Source organism: Polistes dominula, unplaced genomic scaffold, assembly GCF_049000335.1.
Source record: "Polistes dominula isolate Pdom_NZ unplaced genomic scaffold, Pdom_raw_medaka contig_31, whole genome shotgun sequence".
NCBI lineage: Eukaryota > Metazoa > Arthropoda > Insecta > Hymenoptera > Vespidae > Polistes > Polistes dominula.
In genome coordinates, this window is record NW_028300925.1 from 7461544 (window position 1) to 7486570 (window position 25027).

At 34.2% G+C, this 25027-nt stretch overlaps 3 protein-coding genes across 9 annotated transcripts in view; 1 reads left to right on the top strand and 2 right to left on the bottom strand.

Moving 5' to 3' along the window:
- The first annotated feature begins 64 nt into the window (after nucleotides 1-64).
- On the top strand, nucleotides 65-2808 carry LOC107073622 (glycosaminoglycan xylosylkinase). The gene is given in 8 exon segments (XM_089171139.1): nucleotides 65-415; nucleotides 597-629; nucleotides 939-1307; nucleotides 1424-1724; nucleotides 1809-2030; nucleotides 2033-2076; nucleotides 2167-2393; nucleotides 2472-2808. Coding segments are annotated over 8 exon segments (1491 nt in total). The 5' UTR covers nucleotides 65-349; the 3' UTR covers nucleotides 2701-2808.
- Nucleotides 2809-3761: 953 nt separating this feature from the next.
- Nucleotides 3762-25027, bottom strand: part of sick (sickie) — a 97951-nt gene continuing 76685 nt past the window's right edge. For 6 of the 7 annotated variants that reach the window (XM_089171130.1, XM_089171127.1, XM_089171129.1 and 3 more), the window contains 10 exons: nucleotides 24970-24996; nucleotides 23649-23893; nucleotides 23337-23488; nucleotides 9548-9629; nucleotides 7743-8410; nucleotides 7117-7658; nucleotides 6478-7008; nucleotides 6181-6383; nucleotides 5739-6106; nucleotides 3762-5648 (listed from right to left, as the gene is read on the bottom strand). In XM_089171130.1, coding sequence (XP_089027256.1) covers nucleotides 5490-5648; nucleotides 5739-6106; nucleotides 6181-6383; nucleotides 6478-7008; nucleotides 7117-7658; nucleotides 7743-8410; nucleotides 9548-9629; nucleotides 23337-23488; nucleotides 23649-23893; nucleotides 24970-24996 — 2977 coding nt within the window. In that variant the 3' untranslated portion in view covers nucleotides 3762-5489. The remainder of the gene's footprint in view (nucleotides 5649-5738; nucleotides 6107-6180; nucleotides 6384-6477; nucleotides 7009-7116; nucleotides 7659-7742; nucleotides 8411-9547; nucleotides 9630-23336; nucleotides 23489-23648; nucleotides 23894-24969; nucleotides 24997-25027) is intronic. The other variant, XM_089171128.1, reaches the window with a different exon arrangement.
- Nucleotides 8418-9539, bottom strand: LOC107073651 (uncharacterized). The gene has a single exon (XM_015334346.2). The coding sequence runs from the start codon at nucleotides 9108-9110 to the stop codon at nucleotides 8547-8549; it is 564 nt and encodes a 187-aa protein (XP_015189832.1). The 5' UTR covers nucleotides 9111-9539; the 3' UTR covers nucleotides 8418-8546.

The window sequence follows — 25027 nt, forward strand, 5'->3', positions numbered from 1 at the left end:
AGAAATAAGAATAATTTAAATTTGTCAAATAAAAATATGTTAATAATATCTAAGTTATTATTATATAAGTTTTTTTTTATTAATATTTTGAATAATAACAATTTATGACAGTTGTCGTAAGATAAAAAGTGGCTCATTTGACTCCAGTTACACTATTATAGTAATGGCATATGTATTGATAGGTAGGTCCGATCGAAAAGTGATGTCGGTTAATTACGCGGCTTAATAGATAGAAGTATAAAAAAATATTATTAACATAAGTATAATTGTTGAAATGTGACATATTTTATTAGTAATGATTTTATCCAAATACATCGCGAAAGACGCGTGTTAATATATTAAATCTCATATGATATTAATATTAACGTATTCATCGTTCGTTAATACAACATTTCTAGAATTACATAAAAGATTGGTATGTATAAAAATAAAGTGTAATTAAAACCAAAATCCAATTTGACCGATTTCAGTTTTTTAAATATTGAGTTTAATCAATTAACTGTAGGCGTGAATTATTACAGAGTTGTATCGAGTCGTTTGTTTCATTAAAAATTTCTTTTAAAAATGTTTCACACATTACAACTTTCATGGAATAGCTGAGCTTAATTTCGACATCTCAAGAATTAGAGGTATGCCAGATACTTTTTTTCCATTTTTTCTTTATAAGATATTTTAATTTTTTATAAATTGTATAAGAATGTCATATCAGTATTATAATGTCTCCATAATTTTAAAAATTGAAACACATTTTCTAATATATAATTCTTGAGATAAAAATTCTATTTGTTTCCTTATAAAATAAAATTGTAATTTAAAATTTAATAAGATATTAATCATATAAGTTACATATATAATATATCAACAAATTACTTGATCCTATCCATCGATTAATACACATTAAGATATTAAATATTTAATCTGATTTTTGTTGTTTGCAGATGATTGGTCGGCGTTGTGCTCTACTCGCCCTTGGCGCACTTTTGATTCTTGTAATAACTGTAAACATTTATTTCATTCGCATAATCGTAGAGAATTCATCGCAAAAGTCACAAATCAAAAATTTACCCTTGGTAGAGGAAAATTATGTTCAAGGGCCATCGTCGTCTTTACGAAAAAATGAAAATGGCAAAGGTTCACAGAAGTCCGAAGATGTTCATGCAAAAATTAAGGAAGAGATACAAATGTTATCTTCGAAATATTTCAAACAAAATGCTAGTTATTTGATAGTCCTCGACCGGCTATTGTCCGAATTGAAAATTATGGACAATGTTGTGCACGAAGACATATGGAGTATTCCTAATAACAATGTTAGTTCTATTAATTATTATATTTCTTATCTATAGTTTGACACTTCGTTTATGATAATTTTTCATGTATAAAGATGTTGGATGCTGATAATTCACACGCAACATCGTGTGTATAGTGGCCTGATGCTCACCAGTTAATTCCACCATCGGCTCCAGAATTAGGGACTATACTTAATGCTTTGAGGAAAGCGAAAATAAAACATGCAGACAATGCTGTCCTTGGTACACAATTGAAACTTATGCTGACATTGGAGAATGGGGCAAAAGCTGTGTTTAAACCACAATGGTATTCTAGAGATACAGTTATTCAAGGACCTGTTTATTATGGAAAAGATCGTCATAACGCAGAAATCGTAGCATTTCATTTGTCTTCACTACTTGCCCTACGAAGAGTACCCCTTGCTGTTATTCGAAAACGTATGATAAATAAAATTTCATAATTTTCTTTAAGAACAAGTAAGGAATAGTTGTACTAATGATTATTATATTGTTAAATTTCAGTTGATCTTACCAATGAGGTTCGTAGACATGCAACACCAGAATTACATGCTACTATGTATCAGGAGGGTAATGATACATGTTTATATGGTGTTTGCCATTACTGTTCTTTAAACGATCCAGTTTGTGGGACTGGTAATGTTTTAGAAGGTGCATTAATATTTTGGTTACCACGTTACTTGCATCTTGTTAAACATCGACATCCATGGCAAAGAACATATAAGAAAAAAAATTGGCAATTTGGGAAACGGATGATGCTTATTGCGAGAAGGTGATTTTTATTCATACTTATGTACATGATTGATAAATTTACGTACCTATGCAATGTTAATATATGTAAAAAATAATATATTTTTACAAGGTCAAAGAATCCAAAGCATACTCACCACAATTTTCAAGTAGGCTATTGGATTTGATAGATACTGCTGTTTTTGATTTCTTGATGGACAATGGTGATCGGCATCACTATGAATTAGCACAAAATAATTTTCATAACCCTGCTGTATTATTAATAGATAATGGGAAGAGTCTTGGTAATCCTGATATTGATCATCTTGACATTTTAGCACCTCTTTATCAATGTTGCATGTATGTATAAGAATTTTGTAAAATAATATGATAATGAACATAATATGATAAGATAGAATGAAACATTTTCTATTTTAGGATACATAAAACTACATGGGATCGTTTAAAAATGTTCAGTGGTGGTACATTAAGCTTGTCATTGGAAAAGCTTATTGCTCTTGAGACAATAATGGCCGATGTTCTTCCGCTTATATCAGATGCACATCTTACTGCTATGGATAGAAGGCTTCTTGTCATTTATAGCGTCGTTGAATACTGTATAAAGAAAAAGAAATATGTTTCTAATGTGATTCTAGATCATCGGTAATATATAGCAAGAAATAAGATATTTTATAGATTACCGTTTTTAATTTAAAATAGTAGGAAAATCTTGCTTTACAGCTATGTATAATAAATTTTATATTATATATATATATATATATATATATATATATATATATATATATATATATATGCATTAGGGTGGGTCAAAAAAATGACTTATTTTTTTTTTTCAAGTGCCACGGAAAAATGGGTTGCTAGACACCTTAAAACAATTTTCACCAAATATGAGCTCTTAATTTTAATAGAAAGATCCTCCGCATCGAAGTTTTTTATTTTTTTGTCAGTCCAATAGAATAAAATTCATACCTCATCATTAATTGATTGTACAGAAAAATGTTCTGGAAGAATTTTGTAGGTAATTTAATGCTCTACAAAAAAGGTATCTTATATTTTTCATCATCAAACTTCCATGTGTACTGATTTTTGTCTCTGAATATCTTTTGAACGCTTAATTTAATCGCCAAAACATACGACACCATTTTTATTGAGCAGTTAATTTCCTACAAAAATTTGTATTGCGCATCTTATAATAGTCATTTATTGTCGAGTTATAAAATACATAAACAAAAATGAAATTTGTCTAAAAATCATCAAATTTAAATCTTCAATATCATTCAAATGGTGAGGTTTATGGAAAAAATATAAGATACCTTTTTTGTAGAGCATTAAATTTCCTACAAAATTCGTCTTGAACATTTTTCTGTACAATCAATAAATAATGAGGTATGAATTTTAATCTATTGGACTGAAAAAAAAAATAAAAAACTGCGATGCGGAGGATCTTTCTATTAAAATTAAGAGCTCATATTTGGTGAAAATTGTTTTAAGGTGTCTAGCAACCCATTTTTCCGTGGTACTTGAAAAAAAAAAAGTCATTTTTTTTGACCCACCCTAATATGCATATGTGTTGTATTTTTTATATGTTATATTTTTTTATATAGTAACATTGAACACATATTTAAAATCGACGATGAAATAATTTAGTTTTGTGCAATGATTGAGTAATGTGTAATAAGACGTAAAATGATTTAATGCTAGAAATCATTAGAGTTTAATGTGGTTTATTTTATGTCACAATAATTACCATTATTTGGATAAATTTTGGATGTAGCGCCGTACAGCGTATAAATACGGTACAAACGTAAAAAACCTGTTAATACGATTGTATAATCGTTAACATACTTTAAAGTTCGTGTTACAGATTGGGATCTGAGAATGTTTTCTCAGCTCGATAACATGTACAATATGTATATAGCGAATGTAGCTCGTGGTACTTGTTGGGACTTAGCAGTAAAGAGAAACTTGTGGGAGTGAAAGAGAAACTACAAATTCGGCGTAATGTTGCAGTATATGATTACTTTCCTTTCTGTTCACCACAAGAAATCTCAATAAAAGCTTATGGTACCAAACTTCGAGTCAAGTTTCCACATAAGCTCCTTTTTTTCCTTTAACGTCTTCGCATAATAACCCTTATATACTTTATTTACAACATTACATGACCAGAATTACTCACATTTTTTATCGAATAATTATTATTCATTTTTTTTGTTTGTTCATAATACATATTTTAGCGCCATTATCCGCGTATGTACGTGTATATGTGTATGTATATGTCAGGCGCATGCGTGTTACGTGTATGTATATGTATGTAAAGTGTATTAACTTGTCATGTGTACGAATGCGTATAGTCGAGAGACGTATATACGCGTGTATATTATATATAGTAACATTTTTGTTCTTTTTTAATTAAATAGAGCTTTCGTAGCAAAGTATGTATAAATAGACTATCCTCGCGCGCACGATTATCTCAAATTGCTTCGCGTTCTCGAGTGCGAAACAAATACATATATATGCTGCATCGAACCATCCGTCCATGAGATCCGTCTAAGAAAACATAGATTATAGATTACCTGAAAATAGTGGACGAGTGGAATAGCGACTTCTGCCATTCCTACATCTTCGCTTAGATCATTATTAGTCCATCTTTCTACGTTCTATGATAATACTGTATACCAGCAAAACTTTTGAGTATATCACTTTTCTTTTCTTTTTTTTTTTATAGGCTGTACTATACGATTTTCGTATAACAAACTCGATCGTAGAAATGCATTCATTCAAAAGAAATTCGTACTTCGGTAACGGCAGCATTGAGTATTGCATTGCATAGAGATGTTATTTACGTTATTTATCTCCGCATGATCATTATTGTTCGGAAAAAACACGGAATTATATCTCTTATATACTTGTCATTTACTTATTTAATTAAATATCACACCAAAGTGCTCGACGCACGTAGAACTTAGATATAGGCCAACCATAGGTACTGAATGTATTTTTTCAATGTATACGAGAGACATTATTTTGCATGCAATTTAAATGCAGTTACTTTGAAGAATACAAAAAAAAGAATACAAAGGAAAGAAAGAATAATTAACAAAAAACAAAGGAATTGAAATTTCCTGTACGGTAGTCGTATCATACATAGTTATTGGATGGCCGAGAATATATAATAATATTGGTATGATTATACATACATTAACATCAGTAATTTTCACGTTGGAAATATGTCGCGCCAGGGTATGTTATACGACACCTTTTTTTCGTAGAAAAATTTTTCAAATCACATCGCTCACCTATCTCGGGTTCTCTGTTCAATACTCGATTACTTGACTTAATATTATTTCATAATTTTTTAATCGTCGTATGTACGATGGCGATTATCTCCTAAATATTACTCTCGAGTCGTATTTTTGATTTCGCACGACTTATCTTTCAGAGCGCAGATTCTACGCCCCTTGACGATGACGTCGAGGAACTCAAGTCCTCCGAATGTCGAGTATGAGAAGAATCGAGCGAAGTAACGGAATCGCTGTCATTGCTATGTGTACTTGTATAATTAGCTGCTTCCTGAAGTCTCATCAGCATGTTCAACTGTAAAAGAGGAAAATTAGGTACGTTTTATAGAAAGGCAAAGAGAGTTGTTTCAAGCAAGAAGTGGTTTGAAGAATACAGAATACTAACAAGAGGATCTCCTTCGGTGTCGCTGTGTGTACTTCCGAGGCTCTTTACACTAGACGCACCTACGCCTGAGGTATGACCAGAGGTAACGACGTCATAACCAACGTCCTCGGGCCTTAAACGAAGAAGAGCATCACTACCACCGTGTACAGCGTGTGTCGAGATCCACGGATAACTGGAGGTAATAAATTGTGCAGGATCTTCCCATGTGGATTCGCCATTTCCACTCCCACTTGCGCGTCTTCCATACAACGTTAGGCCTTCTCTGACAGCCTCAACCAGATACGGTATTACAGAATAGTTCCACAAATCCGTGAACCAAACTTGAGAACCTGCCACTTCCATAGGGCAAGAAAGAAAGAGTCGAGGACCTAAAAAAAGATTGTTTTTTTATGGTATAATAAGGAAAATTTTCGAATAATGATCCTATAAGTTATTTTCTTACCTATCGTTACATCGGAACTGCTGTGCGTTTCTAGGAACTTATTAAGATGTAGCCAGACGCGTGGTAGCCATTCGACAACGGCGGCCATTTCTGCGTTTCTCGTGCCACCTGATTCACGTAACTCGTGTTCGAGTAGCTTTCGCCTGAGGTAACGGCCCAAAAATCCCTTAACCGGTTCCATGTGATTGGCGCATAGTACCCACCTGAAAAAGGTAGAAAAGCATATGCGTAAATTGCTTATGTTCTTGCAGACAAATAAGGCAACTTGAAATATGAGAAGCTTATGCTTTCATGTACCTAAAATTATGATGTAATTGAAGATTTGTGGTACTACAAGTAGCCTGACTCATGGTTCCAATGATTGCTGGACAGGATGAGTGTCTGGTACCGAGAAGACCACTGAAAAGTTCACCAAGAGAGGCGGCATGTTGAAGATTCTCCAAAATGATTACTCTCGGTAATTCATCGGCTGCGTTTGAGTCGCATCTTTCAGCGATATGAGCGAGGTATTGTTTAAGTTCTTTGCTTGATTTGTGGTCAACTATGAAGGTGGCTACGGCAGCCGCGTCTTTCGAGTCTGTATCTGCATCTACGAGAGCGTGAGCCAGTTTCCCTGCCAGGTAACTTTTACCGGTACCGCTAGGTCCACAAAGAATAACTCTGCGATGTTCCGTTAAGAGAGATATTAGTCGTTGAACAATAGAACGTGGTATTAAAGTGTCGATAGCGAGCCAAGAGTAACCAGAGAGCACCAGATAAATTGTTTTCACGTGTCCTATTAAATAACCGCACGGTAGTAATTCCGGATGTTGAGAATCCGTCGTACACCTGTTAAAAGAAATAATATTTATATACCTATAAATTATATGTACATAAATTAAAATTGCTTCGAGTTGTTTGCTCATAACTAGACAAAATGAAAGAGACTTAGCTAACCTTGAAGCTTCACCAAGATGATAAGCGGCGACACAGTCAATACCAAGACCTAAATTCGTAACGGGATCAACTCTTGATACGTATTCTTTAAAACATCGTCGTACGATCGAGTCCAATGCATCCCAGCTGGTTTTATTACTGATGCAAACGTTAGCGATAACACAATGCGGAGGTTCGCCGATGATGCCACTATCCGAGGTATTACTAGATATTAGATTGTAATTGAAATTTTTTTCACTCCCAAGATATACAGCTACATTAATTCTCTTTCCATCGGTGTCATGGTCTAATGCTGGCTCCGCGGTCGTAGTTGAAGTCGCTGATGGTACGACAGAATGCTCCGGTACATTGAGATCTTCTAATTGATCCGCAGTTGAACTACTCTCCCCGTTGGAAAGGGCAGCAACGCTTGAGGCTACTTCCGTCATGCTGAAACGCCTGTCGGGATCGCTCGGGAGAGACGATTGCGAGGATGTAAGAGATTTCGATGTGACCAGCCGCTGTAGACGTTCGTTGTTTTGTTTCAAATTGAGCATTTCGTTCTGTAAAAAAGATAATTATTAATTATTAGTAGAAACGTATCTCGAAGGATTTCTCGTCAAGCACGAAGTTCTATGAAAACTTACTCTCATCTTGATGACTGTATCCTTTAGCGATTCTAATTGGTGGGCCGAGGAGAGTGCTTCCAATCTGATATCCGTGAGAACGAGATCCTTTTCTCTAAGTTGTTTCTTCAATTCGTCCACATCCTCGTCCTCCTTTTTATACAATGCAGAGCTACTCTTGCTACCGGTAAGAGGATTTTCAGCTTCTGGTGATTTTTGTCCGTTGCTCCTGGTGCCACTTTGGTTCCTCGTGTTTTCGTGTTTCGATGCCGTCGGTAATCTTGGGCTATTTGGAACGCTCAATTCTCCACTAGCACCGTCTTTGCAATCCTCGGCATCGGAAACTGAACCATGCCTGTTCTTTCGCGACCTGGAGAATGCTTTTGAAAAGGAGCTACGCAACCAACCCTTCTTCTTCTGATGACTACTACTCGCGGAACAAGCACTGCTCAAAGAATTGAGCGAAGTGACACTGTCCGCCGACAATTGTCTTGCCATTGTAGAACCTTGATGATGTCCACCATTACCACCCCCACCGGTACATCCTGTATTACCAGAATCCGAATCGCCAAGAGTATGCCGACGTCCACTATTGCCTGATCCTCCTGGTCCGTTGTTTAATCCAGCCTCCGCGCTTTGCTTTCGAAGCCTCTCGATTGTTTCCCGTAACTCTTGTAATTCGGAATCCTGTTAAATGTAAAAAAAAAAAAAAGGACCAAATTCTTAGTAAGACCATCAATTTCTATTTTTTTGTAATTTATTTTTTTTTTATGTAGTTTATGAGTTTTATGTAAATTATTGAACCTTTGATGATCATAAGATCGATTATCTTTTATTATTTGCGAAACTATTCTTTCCGTGAATAGGACATAATTCCTTTTTGTGACAACAGGTGCAACTATCCGAATGACTAACTAAGGAATCACTACTCCAAGAATCAGCGATACTAAATAATTGTCTCATCGACTTGGAACTTGATTCCTGTCCGAGCTTGTCCGATCTATCAAGTTCCTTCGGCATCCGTTTTTTTCCTATTCCCATCGATTCGTCAACTTTGATATTTCGATTGAAAGTCTTTACAATGCTAGGAATGAAATTTTTTTTGATCCTTGAATTATCAATTTGAAAACCTTTTTGCGATGACTTCTCGATGGCCGTCGGAATACGCTTTTTTTCGTACATTTTATCACGAAATTTTGTCGTTGACTTATTAGATCGCAATTGATTACCAAACGATCTACGCGGTAATTCGACTGTTCGATCATTATTCTTGGATTTCAATTCTTTGGATTTAATCGAAGACGACGCTATCGGAATTGAATTTTTATTCGCTGATAACGCGTTGGATTTTTTTTTGGTCGCGCTAGTTCGCGGTACATTAAGATCCATCGTTCGATCGTCGAACCATCGCAATTTACGATTCTTCAAGAGTTTTCCCTTTTTTTATGTTCTTTTTTTTCTACTTGATGCGAATTAATTAGCCAGCGTGAGTTTCCAATTTTAATCGCGTCTTACTGAGAGTAAGAGGTTATTTGCCGAGGTTACTTAACGTGTTCAATGAACAATTAAAACACAAGATTTATATCCAAAATTGTAAAGAAGTTTACCCCTTTTTTTTTAATTAACATTTTGACGAACAGAATAATATGCGATTAATTTCACATTTTTCGATGTTTACGTGACAACTTATAAATTTTGACGCCTGGCATGTTTGATATAAGAATTGCATTAAAAATTCAGACATCGATCGTACATTGTCGAAGAAAAATCAACAAACACAAAATAATAAACAAAGTTATTTCGAAAATAATATCGAGATGTTTACCTTTTTTCAGCTGTCGCTGTGAGTTGCTGTAATCGTTGCGTCATGTTCGATAAGGACTGTTCGAAAGCTGATACAACATGTGCCTAAAACATAAAATGAAGTTTTCTTTTAGTATAATCATATTAACTGGAATTGATTAAAATGAAATAATATCGCGGATGTATATATAAATGGCGTAGGGAAAACAAGAAAAGGTTATTTCAATTGAATTCTCTCAATATATCAAGTATGCGTTTCGTTTTACTACCTCCTTGGCGTTAGAAAACTTATGCAGGACCGACGACCTGCATACATAGGTGCGTACTATACGTGGACAAGTATTCCCTGACTAAAATAATAATCAGCCAGGATATTTTACGCACGCACAGCCTTGGAAAAGAGGAAACGGCTATTGTCATTGCCATTGATTGTCGACGATACGAGGATAGGACGTTAACGTAAGGGAAACAATTGCAACGGAATACATATAATTATATTTAACAAAAGTACACAGAGAGTTATGGACTATAATCATATTTTACCAATTACCGCTGTGATTGACGAGTATAATACTGGTCACGGAGGAAAATAAACTACTATTTCTATTTAACCAATTAACTGTGGTGATCAATTTCAAAAATGTTTACCTAAATTGTATAGCAAAAGTAATGGGATATTACAAAATATATTATTCATTTATTAATGACGAGTATTATTCGTCGATAACAATGGCGGGATTTGGTATTTGCGGCAATGAACTTTCGAGTTTCTAACGCCAACTAATAATAATAATTATTATTATTCGTCGATAACACTAAACTGATTAAAAGTATCAACCGAAGAAGAACTTTTCGAGGGTAATCAAATGTTTTTGTAAATCCTATCGATACTCTTTTTGCGTATACACAATGTGCATCGAAAATGAATTCAAAGACTTCGTATCGAGGGTGATACCGTAAACGATGCGCTCTTTTCGTTTCTTCCCTCCTCCTCTTCTTTCTCTCCTTGCCTTCCCTTCTTCCCTTGTGGTGTACGACGAGCTCTCGCTGCGTTTTAGATGCGAACAAGGCATCTCACTATGCACCGCCATTCGTTTTGCTCCTATCATCGGCATCTAAGTTTTTGCTGAAGGTTTCCGGTCCAGTTTTTAGTACTATTCGACGACTCGCTTCTCGGCTTTCATTAAGCTCCGTATAAAATAAGACAAACACAACTTTCTCCCCACGATCTTGTTGTGTGTGGACGCGATAAGCATTCGAAAACGAATCTCCAAACATATTATAATCGAATTATTTTTTTATTTCTTTTTTATAAAAGACCGATCAAAATTCTACAATCATTTTATTAAAATCTAATTCACAATCTCCAAGGTATAATCACTTTTTAAAATAACAAGTTCGAAATTAATGTATATAAAACTAAGCTTGTAGTTTGATATGGACATTTGTTTCGATGATTATGATAATCGAAATTTCATAAAAATGTTTGTAGTATCAAATATATATATTTGTAAACCAATACGATTTTTCCGGTCAATCTCCATTACTTGAGCTTTAAATATTTTTATTTAAAGAATATTAATTACACAGTTCGAATTCGATAGTAAATTTTTCATGTGAATATGTCACTTGAATAAAAATAAATGGAATTGTAAAAACTAGATCAGGATTGCGTTAAGAGTCCTTGAGTTAGTCTTCAATTCACAATGCAAATATCTACGCGAAAAGAGAATCGACAGCTTTTATGCAATACTAAAGAAACATTTGTTTAGCGAGATGAATTATGTATAGTTTGATATCGATTGACCTTAACGTATAAAACTTTTACTAGAATAAAAAATAAAATGGAGTATTACGGAATGATAACGAGTAAGATTAACGTTCGTGGAATTCTGAAAAAAGATCGTTCGTACCCTCCGTTTCAGAGACGCATCATGCGAACTTGGTATAATCCTTGAAGCGTTACGAGTCGAGTTAAGAAACAAACTGTTGCTGCTGCTGTTACTTTTAAGTTCCAACAGTTCCCAGGCCGTGAAACTACGATTCTCCTTCATAACGCAATACGTTATGGAATCTCCCTTTATATATATACATACATATAAGAACTTCGGTTTAAACGGGGGAAATTATATACAGGAAATGATATTCCAGGGTGTACAAAAACTTCGTGCGAAATGCAATTAAAATAATTCTAATAAAAATGTATAGATGGTTTCGAAAAGAGCTTATGCGAATAAACAAGTTGAAATATCAAACAGTGAGATATACATTTGAAAAAAAAAATAAGGAAAAAGAAGAGAAGGAAATATATAAATATACAGAATGGAATAGAAAAAGAGAAGAAGGTAGAAAAATAGCAAAATAATGGTAAAGAAATCTTTCTCGTTCCTTTTTCTAAAGGACAATTCAAAAGGGATAGAGCGAGGTTGAAACGTTTTAAGGTTTGACTTGTCTTTTCTTTCTACCACACCTTATGTAGTTAGATTCAAATCTAAAGTTTTTCTTAGAAAGATTGCCAGACAGGTTCCTTTTGACGAGGGAAAATTTGAAGCGGAGAGAATCGGTAGAAATATCATCCAAGTTTTCTCAAGTGGTAAACCTATTTTAAGTTTCTTCTTTCCTTTTATATATATATATATATATATATGTATGTGTGTGTGTGTGTTTTTACGACGACTAGAAAATTGTTTTATTTTTAAATCAAATTGATTAAACAGAATCATTTAAAATCATATTTCGTGCAATTGAAACATTTAAAGAAGTCTTTCTCTAGTTACCGTTAGAAAATCCTTTGATAGATCATAACAAACACATAAAATGATATAAACTTGGCCGACTACAAATGGGTCCCAGTTTTCTCGTTTACCTGAAGAGAAGGACAACTCCGATGTCTGTACTTCCTCGTAGCAAGTTCCCACCAGGGTATCACGTTATCCGTACTCCGTGGCTTAACCGGATCGCTAACGGCGTGCTCGTAAAGCGGTTCGAGCAACGTCACGTTCCCGGATAGACGCCTGGGAGAATCATTAGAAACCTGATCCCTGGATACGTTTCCTCTTCTTGGCAAGGTGGCGAAAAGTGTGTGCAAATACTTTCCAGATTCATCATTGTTCGTATCCGATTTGAAAGAATCGTGTCTCGTTCGATTGTTAAATCCAAAAATCGTAGTTGGATAAGTATCACCAATGGTTAAATTTAAACGAGATCTCTCCAGTTGTCCTTTGAGAATAACGTCAGTGGCGTCCATCGGATAGATAGAATCTCTCGTCAAAGATGAACCATCGCTGACGTCGATACTACTAGAACAGGCTCTAAAAGAAGGCTCGATCTTTTCACGTGATGTTCTGTCAAGGACATCTTCGATAGATTTGTGAAGAGATCTACTGATAATTCTTTCCTTCGGTCTTCTATACGGAAGTGTTCCATATTTGTTATTATCCAAATTCACCGGTAATGCGTCACCACATCGGGAGTACAAATTTGATAAATTTGTTCTGGCAAGTACATTAAATTCGTGCTGATTTTTCTCTACATTAGTAGTATCTAATAATAGAGTATTTTGGCAAGGTGAACGTTGGGGGATTTCAAAAGATCGATCGTCGTCAGTCGAATCATCCTTCGATTCAATTCCATCAGAAACCGATGCCGATGCCGATTCGATAGGATCTCTTTCCCTTAAGAGATAAGAGGAGGATTTTTCATTCGTAGATTCATCAATGGCATGAAGAGAATCCGTCGATTTAGTGGATGACGTCGTAGTGGATCCTGTTGAGTGCCTAGAAGTACTCGACAAAGAGGAAGATCTAATCGAAGGACTAGGTGGAATTTTCCTACGTGTACCAGATGCCGATAAATGTCGTATCGATTTTGTTATTTCGATCCTTCGGTTGCATATTGTCAACTCGTTGCTCTCATCGAGATTGTCGGGTAAATTCTCACCGAAATTTGGAGAAATCGGTGGCATCGGTACCATTCCACCTCTGTTTCGAAGATAACCACATAAATCATCTGACAGACAAAGCGTTGTCTCGTCTTTCGATATTTTATTGATTATCCCATAACTCGAATTATTCGATTTGTCCGATCTTTTATAATTATTATCGATCTCGGCTATATTTTTATTCACATCCTCGATGTATTTGACAGTGGTTCGATAAAGGTCTCCACTTTGAACGTAATTTCCATCGACAACGACGGCTCTACGATCGCGTCTGTTTCGAGAGGAAGATCCGTTGTTGGGAAGAGCATAAATAGGTTCACTTCCTTCAATATCCTTATAGATTAAACCTCCTCCTTCTACCCTTTTAAACTTGCTTCTTGTTAAACGGGAATCGTTTTTCAGTTCCTCTCGAACGATCTCAGCAACAGACTTTTTCGTACCGGATTGGACCATCTTCGATCGTGGAAGACTGCTGTTATGTCTGACGATAACACGTCTAGATGATTTCTCGTCGATAGGAATAAACGTTCTCAATGTACGTTCCTCGTTCTTATCACGATCAATTTTATCTTCAACTTTATCGTTATTATTGTTCTTGAAATTGTATCTTTTCTCATCGGCTATTACGCAAGAACGACTTCTTCGTACATTTCTCGGTTCTTTTCGTACGTTATTCTGATTGGCCAAATTTTGTCGAAATGTTTTCAATGTCGTTTGATTTGTACTCCTCGTATCATTTTTTCTCGATGGTGCTCGTAATGTTCCGTAAGTTTCGACAATCGTTCTCCCATTGTTTATCCAACGTTGATCCGAAGTTGTTCGATGAACGTCGTCATCGGTAAAATTTCTAGCCGAAATTTGAATACGCGATCCTAATGTATAAGAACCATTACCACCACCACTGTCCGCTATCAAATTTTCTTCCGAATCTGTGATCGGACGTGGTCTATTACGACCACGCGATCTTATCGTCGCATAACCATCGTGAACTTGTCTCGAGCACACCTTCAAATCCATCGTAGATGGATTAAAATCGTTCGTAAATTAACGAGTAAAGTTCTGTTCATAATTTGTTTCCTCAACTTGTACACACCAATTTTCTAAACTAATGAATAAAAAAATAAAAATTATATTTTCTTATCATCGTGTAAAATAGTTCGTTCGGATAATGAAAATAAAATGAAAATGGATTGCGTGTTAAAATATGCAAGACAGAAGACACGACGGTTCGAATAAATAAAAAATTTGATATTTTCTCTTATCTTTGAATTCATTTTTTTTTTGTATTTTTCATTAATTTCTTTCCTTCTTCTTCATCATCATTCTCAGCTCGCATATCAAATCTATCTTTCTTAGTTCCCTTCCTTTCGCGCTCTTGTTAAACTAACACGGTCTAATTGTAAGTAGAGGATAGAGGTCTTAGATATTACAAGACTCCCTGACCCAAATCGATCCTCGAGTGGCTTACGGATAGAAATGATCGTAAACGGGAACGGCAAGCAGTTTTCGAGGAGAGATAAGACGACAACAACGACGACTACCAAGAGACGACGATTACTCGAGTTGCCTCGTGCGTGCGATGGCAAGAGAATGATTAAAGCCATCTGCCAGCAGTCGCAAACTCCTATCTCCGTGCCAGATGCTTCTTTTATTATAGATTATCTCGTGAAAACTCTCATAACAAATTTTCCGATAAATATCCAAGCATTTGAAGATAACAAGGGGAACTTTATTACAATTATTAAACTTTTATGTCCTTTGATTAAACAAAAAGTACACACAATTGACGTTGTTTTATGTAATACCAAGGTTTGATGTGTGGAATAGGAAAAAGGGAATTAGAGAAATACGAGTGTGCAAGGTGCGATCGCGAAAGATCAACGACACCAAAGATCCTTCCTACTCGACAACGATCATTTGGTGCACCTGCCGTCGTTTTCTTTGGTGCATCGACCGGTCTTACCCGCCCGGAAAGACCATTCTTCGACTATTGAGTCATTCGTATCGGTTAGCTAGCTAACCTGCCTGCTTGCTTGCTTGCTTGTTTGCCAATCGATAAAGGACTTACAATCAACGAAATAATTGTGAATAGCTTTTTCTACGAAATATTATGTTATTTTTATTATCATTGTGAAATTTCAATAACGAAATCATGCTATTAGGAATAGGAAATGGAAAAAGTAATAATGCATGGGATACTTAGCGTATACCGTTCGTATAGTCTATGAACGGTAAACGCTAGAGAAAATGATGAAAGAGAAAGAGAACGTTAGGTATTATAAAAGAAAATATGTATAGAGAGAGTTCGAGGAGAGAAGTTTGCAACGAACAATTCGTATCTATTTTGAAAGGACTACACACTGGCTGCGGTTGCACGTGTGTCTTGTGTCCGGCAAAACGATGAAACGCAACGTGTGTCGTCTGCATGCGTGCACAGCTTAACAAAACCAATACCGTCAATACACACGCTTGTACATATGCATGACTCATTCGGAATACGAGTATATTAAAAGGTTGAAAGAAGCATTCGCGTTGTCGGGAGTCCTCCCTTTTATATATTCTTTTCATTTAAACATTCTTAGTCAAAAGAGGAGTGGTTAACGTCGAACGTTTTATTTTTAATAATAAATAACGCGTTTATTTTCAAATTTGTTTAAATCGTTTTGTGCACAAAATATTCTTTGAGTAAAACGTAGAGTTAATTTTTCAGTAATTTATTACAGATACATAATTTATTAAGAATTTTTATTTTTTTTCTTAATAAGGCAATTTGAAGAAAAATATTCATTCTTTGATAAAAAAAAAACGAATACAAAACGTATACTATTCATATAAGATATTAAAATAACTTATTATGGTTCAAATAAATATGGTTCACACAAGTTCATCAGAAGTATCTACAAGACGTTTTCTTCGTTGCGATCGTTACAATATTTGACGATACGTGGTTTTCTATCCATTATCTGTAAAAGATAGTTCGAATAAATCTACTTTGGTTATTCTGAAAGCATTTATTAATTTTTTTTTTATAAATATCCTGGTTCTCCGAATTAATTTTAAACTCTTGTATGATAGCGTATGTGTGTATATATAAATATAAATGTTCGAGGACGAAAATCTTCGTTACAGTCGATAGATTTAATGTCATTTAGATATGAAAGTTCATCTCTTTACTCGACAGGGGCGATTAACATAACAAGTTCATCAGAAGTATCTACAAGACGTTTTCTTCGTTGCGATCGTTACAATGTTTGACGAACATACGTGGTTATCTATCCATTATCTGTAAAAGATAGTAACACCTATGGATGTTTCTAGTAGCTAAATGTCTTTCGTATTTAAAAAAAAAAGTAAAAAAAAAGGATACACGTTCTACAACAAGTTTTATTCGTAAATATAAGAAATAGAAGAATAAAAAGTAGATGTTTTTTTTTATTTTTTACACATAACATAGAACAGATGGTAATATTCTAGTAGGTAAAAAAAAAGAAAGAAATGTTTAACGTTGCACAGGAAGTCGAAGATTTTTTTGTGCGAATTTTTTTATTCTCTTTTGACACAGATTATTACGAGTTAACATCTTATAGAATTGTGTTTTTTTTTATATTTTTGACATGACGTAAATGATTATTCGCGAAAGACGAATGCGTTTGAATAAATTGAGAGTATTTCGTAAAAAGGTCAACACGACCGAGGTCTTTTTCGATATGAAATCTCTCCTTTGGTCAAATCAATAAAGCGACTTGTTGCTTACGGCATTCTTTTTTTTGAAGCAAAAAAGAATAAAGAAAGAAAGAGAGAGAAGCTAAGTATTGTTGCATGTTTATATTTAACGATTAGTCAACGCAAAGCCAAAGTGTACGCATTTTCAATGCGATTTTAATTACGTGCGTTGCATTCAAGGTGGTGGTGATGAAGGGGGAGAAGAAGAAGAAGAACAAAAAAATAAAAAGAAGAAGAAGAAGAAGAAGAACAAAAAAATAAAAAGAAGAAGAAGAAGAAGAAGTGAGACTTTATTTACGTTCTAAATACATTAATATCTACGTGTATATGCGTCGTGTTGTCTTTTAAAAGACAAGAAGAGTCGAATTAAGAGAGAATATAGATCGCACATGTGAGCTTTCTATACGTAATGTACTACATAGATACAACATAAGTTCTACATACGTTTATGTATATAAATATACACACACATACACACATGTATATAATGTATAACGAGAGAGAGAAAGAGAATCTTGAATCTTAGACCTTTCTCCGTGTCTATTATAGACGAGAATGCTCGGCGCACCTCGCTAATTAACGGCAATTTAAATCCCTCTTCCACGTGCACCGTACTGGAAAAGTATCTCTAAAACGATATTACCTTTCCTATGATCTCGCACGCGTACCGATCTATATTTTTTCTTCTTCTTTTTTATTTTCATTAAATTTTTCAAATATTTTTTTGTTTGTTTTACACACAAGCAAGCAAGCAAGCAAGCAAGGCGAAGTAGTAGCGTAAGTCAACTTTCGAGGTTATATTTTTTTGAAACGAGTGCATACCACACATACACACATACATATAAATGCAAGATTGATCGGACGTTGGAGGGAAGATTTTAACGTAAAACGTCATCAATGTTAAATAAGAAGAAATAAGAAGTCACATGTTTATTTCATCGTAATACGTTCGCGTAAAGAATGCGAAACGACAAGGAAGGAAGGAAGAAAATGAAGGATGACGATTAAACTACGTCTCGTCGATAGGATTATTCTTGTATACACGTATTCGCGATTCTTAGCATTCTAAAACGTAATTGAAAGCGTTCCTCCTCTTGATGTAACACACCGTGTGTGACTCGTGCAAGGAATTCCATAGTTCTCACGTAATATTCTCGAATATAAATTGAACTTACTCTTATTATTGTCTAGAATAGGCTATTACAAGGCACTAGGTCAATCGAATCAACGACGAGATGACTTTGGGCGTATATTTTATCCGTACTCTTCATAATGATCAACTAAAATAGGTTTATTTCTTTTTATATTTTTAATGAAATCAAACTATTAAATATTATTGGTTAATTTAAAAAATAATTTTGATAAAATTTACAAACAGGAACTATATAAAGCGTTTTATAAACGAAGGGAGTAAGTAATATTATTATCAAAATGAAACAATTTAAAGAGAAGAGAAAAGAGAAGATGATGAAGAAGAGAGAATCGAGTAAAGGCGGACGTTTAATGTGAGGTATTAAAAGGATAGACAAAAGGCAAAACAACGGCGTGTGTTTTAATAAGGGAGACCACGGGATTGGTTGGATAGTTAGTTCAATCATGTCTTGGGGTCTTCGTTGTGTCTCCGAGGGTCTTTGCTCGCTCGCGGCAAGGCACGTTTGCCTTCCAGAATTAAAATCCATCGCGAGTGGCGAATCTTTATTATCATTGCCATTACGTATTATTATTGTTATGTCGTCATCATCGTCGTTGTAGTCATATTGTATTGTAGTTATCATTGTCGTCATCGTCATAGTTAGGGTGTGTGACACTGACTTTTTTGCCCTTTCCGTTTAATTCATCTCAATCGATTTTTACGACAAATGTTGAAGGTCTTTATCAAAAGACTCGTCGAAAGATGATGATAAATGATTTTTAGTTTATATTTTCTATTTCAAATGTTTTCATACCTATGTAATTCAATACTTTTTGAATGTTGAAAGATTATTCTTATACAGTGTTGAAATAAAATCGAAAACATTTGTGAAGAATAAATTTTATTTTTATTGTTGTTATATAGTATTCATAATCTGATCAATGATCTGTAAAGTTATAGTAGAAAATAGTTGACAAACGCGTATGAAGAAATTGGATAGGATTACGAGTAAGAGAGAGAAGACAAGATAGGGGCCAATCACCGAATGATCGGCCAACAAGATTAAGAGGATGATGAACAAAGGAGAAAGAAAACACGTGCTCGTAACACCGAAGTTCTTACAGGATCCGGGTCGAATCCTCATGGAAGTGAAGAAGAAAAATAATAATAATATATATAAAAAAAAAAAAAAAAAAAATAAAATGAACCGCATAAAAGTTTCGCAAGAAAATCTGATAGCTGCTTCTATTTCTGGATTGTCTCTTTTTCTGAAAAGATTCAAGAAAAGCTAACTTTAGCATCGAGAAAAGAAGTTTTTCCTTCGGGGGACAAAAAGGGACAATTTTTCGAAGATTTTTAAAAGCGAAGGATAAGAAATACGGAGCCGTAAATCTTGTCTACTTTTTAAGCAAACCCCTCCTACTCTTTCTTCCATTCGTTCTCTCTTCCTTTCCCCTTCCCTTTCTTTTTATATTTTCCTTTTACCCTAAAGGAAAACGTCCCCACATGGCCCTAAGTATGCATCCCTTCGATTGAATGTTAACCATAACTAAACTTTTAAGATGACTCGTAACGAAAGAGTCAAGGAGAATAATATTCCAGATAAAGGAATATTTTTCTATGAGTAATCAACGGAATATTTTTTTTAGTATTTAAACGTATCTACAACTGGTTTGATATATTTCAATTAAAATTTTATATTCAATGTGTGTGTGTGTTATTGCCTTTTTTTCCATTTAAATATTTGTATTTTTTTTTATTATCTAAAAATGATTTTATATGTTGTTTTTTCTTTTTATATTAGATTTAAGAGATATTGATCATTATCTACGTTTCATAGTATTAAATATAAAGACTGGTTATTTGACCGGTTACGGTAAAACAGGTATAGGTAAATTATCGGTTGGTTTATATTTGCGTTAATTGTTAGATATTACGTTGCCTTTAGAAAAGGATAATTGAAATAAACGTTTTAAAAAGAATCAAACAAAAGTTATCTTTATCGATCTTCAAAAATATTTGGCTTAACAATGAGAACAACAAAAGAATTACACATTACGTACATAAGTTTTAAACAATATTACATATTAAAATATTATATGTATTTATTTTTTATTATTTATTATATTATTATTTTAAAAAGGGTGTAATATTAAATATGAAAATATTTGTGATTACGTAAAAATAATCGTAAATAATTTATAATCATGAGAAAAGAATTAAAAAAAGGGGAGATATATTGTTTCTTCTTATTTATTATATTATTAAAAAGTGTGCGAAAGATCATTGTTCATTTTCAATGACAAGAAATTATTATATAGGTTTGTCAGAGTGATGGATTATTGCGGGAGTTTCGTCTTTGCTTCGGTTGAGCGTGTCGACGAGAAGAGAAACGGAAACATGAGAAAAAGAGGAGAAATCTTGGGGATATAGTGCTCGAGAAAATCAGTCGACTAGGTTGATGTAGTAGTAGTAGTAGTAATAGTAGTGGACGAAGAATACTAGAAAACTTGGTAGCCTGAGTCTAGTCTAGCCTCCTCATCCCTTACCATCACCTTCATCTTTTTCTTCTTTTTCTTTTTCACCGCCTTCTTAAGAACCCTTACAGTTGGTCTTTGAGGTTCTTTCCTATCCTCTTGGAGAAAACGACAAATCATCTCTCAACATACATACTTTCTTTCGATGTTATTATTTTGATCATAATTAAAGAACATGTTTTTAATTATACCGCTAATAATGACACACGCGACTAACCAACAACTCTCGTTTTATTCGAAAACGAAACAAGATTTCTATCTAACACGCATCCAATTTATAAACATTAAATATAAATAAATCATTCGAATGAGAAACTTTCGTATATTCAAGTATAGTTATATTAGTTTTTAATTAAGAGAGTTTTAACGAAATGCGAGCTGAGATTTATCTGATTGCGAGTTCTTCTTATCGAAGAGAGTTGTAATGTTTGTTCAATTTTCTTTTATATTTTCATCGATATCGTATCGATAAGAAATAGAACGATATAGAAAGATGCAGTTAAAACTACATGATTCATTTATCTTATGAAAAATAAAGAAAGATAGAAAAGAAGGAAAATAAAATGAAAAGTCGTGTCTCAATCTTCCTTTCAAATTCCAAATATCTTTCCAATTTTTCCTAAATATACGATGGGAAAAAGATATGTTACCTTATCTAGGATACCTATCGTGTCAATTTTGACACTCGATAACGGAACGGGGGATTACGGTTGAAGAAAAAAAATTTTTAAAAAAAGTCGATAAGCGGATAAAATAACATTCGTTCAAATAGAACAAACTCGAACGAACTAGTATTTCACGATAATACAAAATACAAAAATACTTTTTGTTTTCCTTTTTTCAATCACTGTTTTTAATCCACAATAAAGATCTAGGAAGCAACAAAAAAGTGAATAGAACACACTGTTTTTGCACGTAACACTAAAATGTTAAAATGTGTTATGTTGTTGTTGTTGTTGGTTGCACTTCGAACAATCTTGTTTTTCTTTGTTTTTGAAAGAACAAAAAAAAGAAAGATAAAAATAGAAGAATAGAAAATAAGGATGTTAAAATGACGACGAGGTGAATGGATGGCGTCCAAAGTCACGATAGAAGGTAAAACACATAGAAAATAGTCCTAGAAAGAAGAAACGCGAACACCAGGAAGAAGGAACGCGTCGCGTCGCACGGGACCAACTAAAGAAAACCGATCGGCGCGAATACGATTCAGGCCGGCGCGGCGGAAGATCGTACTACGGCTTTTTCATTGGTCAATCCCATTCCCTTCTACGCTCTAAAATGACTGACTCGTCAACCAATCACGCTACAGTTACATCCGAATGGAGATATACCTTACTTGTTACACATTTATTTGAATTGCTTTTTACTTTCAGTACCTACACAATCTATTATTATTTAAACAAATTATTTATTTTTATTTCTGAAGAATTTAAATACAAGTACCAAGTGTATTAGGAATTCTTTTAAAAGTTTCTATTTTTTTCTTTTTATTTTCAATTAAATTTTTATAATAAAATTTTGGATACCTTTAACACTAGATATACCAGACCAGTCATTTTGACTGGTCGGGCCATTTTAATTTAAAATTTCTACTTCATGTAACATTTGATTTCTGTAAATAATTAAGCGTTTTGTTATTTAAAAATGTCTATAAATTCATTTATCTATTAAAATTATTATTGTTAAACATTTTTTTGTTATTTTTTAAGAGTAAATAAAGACTTCCAGTCTTAAAAAGCATTTTTTTTTTATGCACCAGTCATTTTGACTAGTGTGGTAAAAATAGGTATACTGAAAATGGTGGTGCATTTGGTAATTAAAAAAATTTGATAATTATAAATAAATTGAGTATGATATTGTTGGGATTAATGATGATGTATGGATAACACACACGTTCATATATACGCTTATCGCATACTTGATCAAATACTTTTATAAGTCGTTTATACAAAGGAACGTATGAACGAAAGATTGGACATACTATACACCTAGTTAGAGAAAGAGATATTAGTCGAGGCGAGAAGTAAAAATATGTAACTTTCGAGCTGGTATTGGCACGCAACTCGTTTCACCGATGTAACGGACGAGGTAAGGAGTCACGTTGAACTTGGTGTACTACACGCCACCCGGGATGAAATAAAAAAAATATACGATAGATCACGTTGTTAAACGGTATATATGAGTTAAAATGAGGATAAGAGCGCACACGTCGGAAGAGTCTACGTGTGTGGGTGTTTTAGCGTGGTCGTTTGTGGTATATACGAAATAAAGAAACGAGAAAGTAGCTCTGAAATCCTAACGCGTCACGATATATCTACATATATATATATTTATATTTTCCTTCATATCTAATATAAAATATAATAAATTTGATGCGTTTTATAGATTTCACTTTATTGGGTTATTATACTCCCTTATTGGCTACTAAACGGATAAATAAGGACATTCACACACGGTAATAAGTTGTTGTTAATACTCACGTTGGTTGATAGTTGACTGGTCAAAGAATGAACCTTCTCTTGAGCATCCAATAATTCCCTTCGTAACTTTCTCAATTCGTGTGCCTGTTTTTCTTCCGCCGAACTGTAAAGACTGCTAGCTGTTGACACGAGGGATACGGAAGAACCGTGTACTGAAACGAAAAGTTAAGCTATTCTTTTTCAATGATTCAAGAAATTATATGTTAATGATTTGGATAAATTTAAGATCGTTTAGCGAAGTATACTTGAGACGTCTTGTCCTAATTGTCGTAATAGAATATTGAATGAAAAGGATAAAAAATAACAACTAACTATCATCGTCTTTGTGTACATGTTGATACAAATTAGGTGGCTGTCGAGATGTATGGGTTGGTGTTGGGGAAGTTGGTTGAGACCAATGTTGACCGGTGCATCCCGCTGAGCCAACCGGGACACTGTAGTATGGTTCTACGCCCACGACAATACCCATTCCGATACCAGCTTCCTCGCCAACAGACGATGATGTACCGCTCCCTCGTGCTAGCATTGACGGATACATTTTCTCGCTTTTAGTGGATCTGTGAAAATAAAGGCGTGCACCTATTAACTTTTCTACCAAACTTAGGTCTGATGATCCCACCCTCTTTATTCCCCGTATTTCCCATATACTCCCATGTACAGCCCCGTATTCCCCCGTATGGAGGTAAGGTATATATATAATACAAAGAAAAGGAAGAAAAATAAGAAATTCGTGAAGAGATCGGAATAATGCAGCTGACATAAAGAAGCTCTTTCTCCAAAATTGACTACGTTACGTATATGTATATATATATATATATATATACAACGTTACCATATAATAGCTAAATAGCATCGGGCTTTGCACATAAGGAAAACAATTTCTCTGAAAAATATATGTACTTGAATGATAATCGTAAGAGTGTTACCTCCATCTGGAGCTAGGCGATTAGATATAAAAATGGTTTTTACTTAAATACCACCCACCGTGATTATTTACATATGTACCATAGATCGCGTGTGTGCCAAGATCAATTTATTCTTTTCATTTTTTACCTTTCCATGGAGATCTCGGGAAAAGCTTATACATGCTTTTGCACAAAAAGCGCAGAACAGAGGCACAAATACGAGATACAAAAGACGAGACGAATATACTCGGATTAACAATAATCTGCCAATAATGCGCTGCACTTGGGAAAGACGTGTGTTACGTTCGATAGACGATTAACGAATATCTATATAGATAATATATACATTATTAGATGCAGGTGTAGTCTCTTATGTAAGCTGAACCCCTTGCCATCGATCACTACGAATATCTTCTTTAGAACTCTTACAAATATAAACAGAGATGTTATTTTTGATGAATAAGTTTAATTAGTTAATTATAATGAGAAAGCTATTTGAAGTGATTTAGGCAAGTAGTCCGATCCGTAAATCTATCCAACGTGTGTGATCCGTACGAATTTGCATTTTTTAATCCTTTCTCTGTACGAGCACACATATTTTCATGTTTCTCGTCAAACCATTGTAAACTCGTGTCTACGATAGTAGCGCGCACGATGAGGAGAGGATTAAGTTATGCACCGAAGGCAGGGCGGACGAATGTATATGATGTACTGGATAGTCGCACTACCTTGGAAATGTCCTGTCCCGTAGATGGCTAAAATGGTATCAAATATTTCAGCGTTATT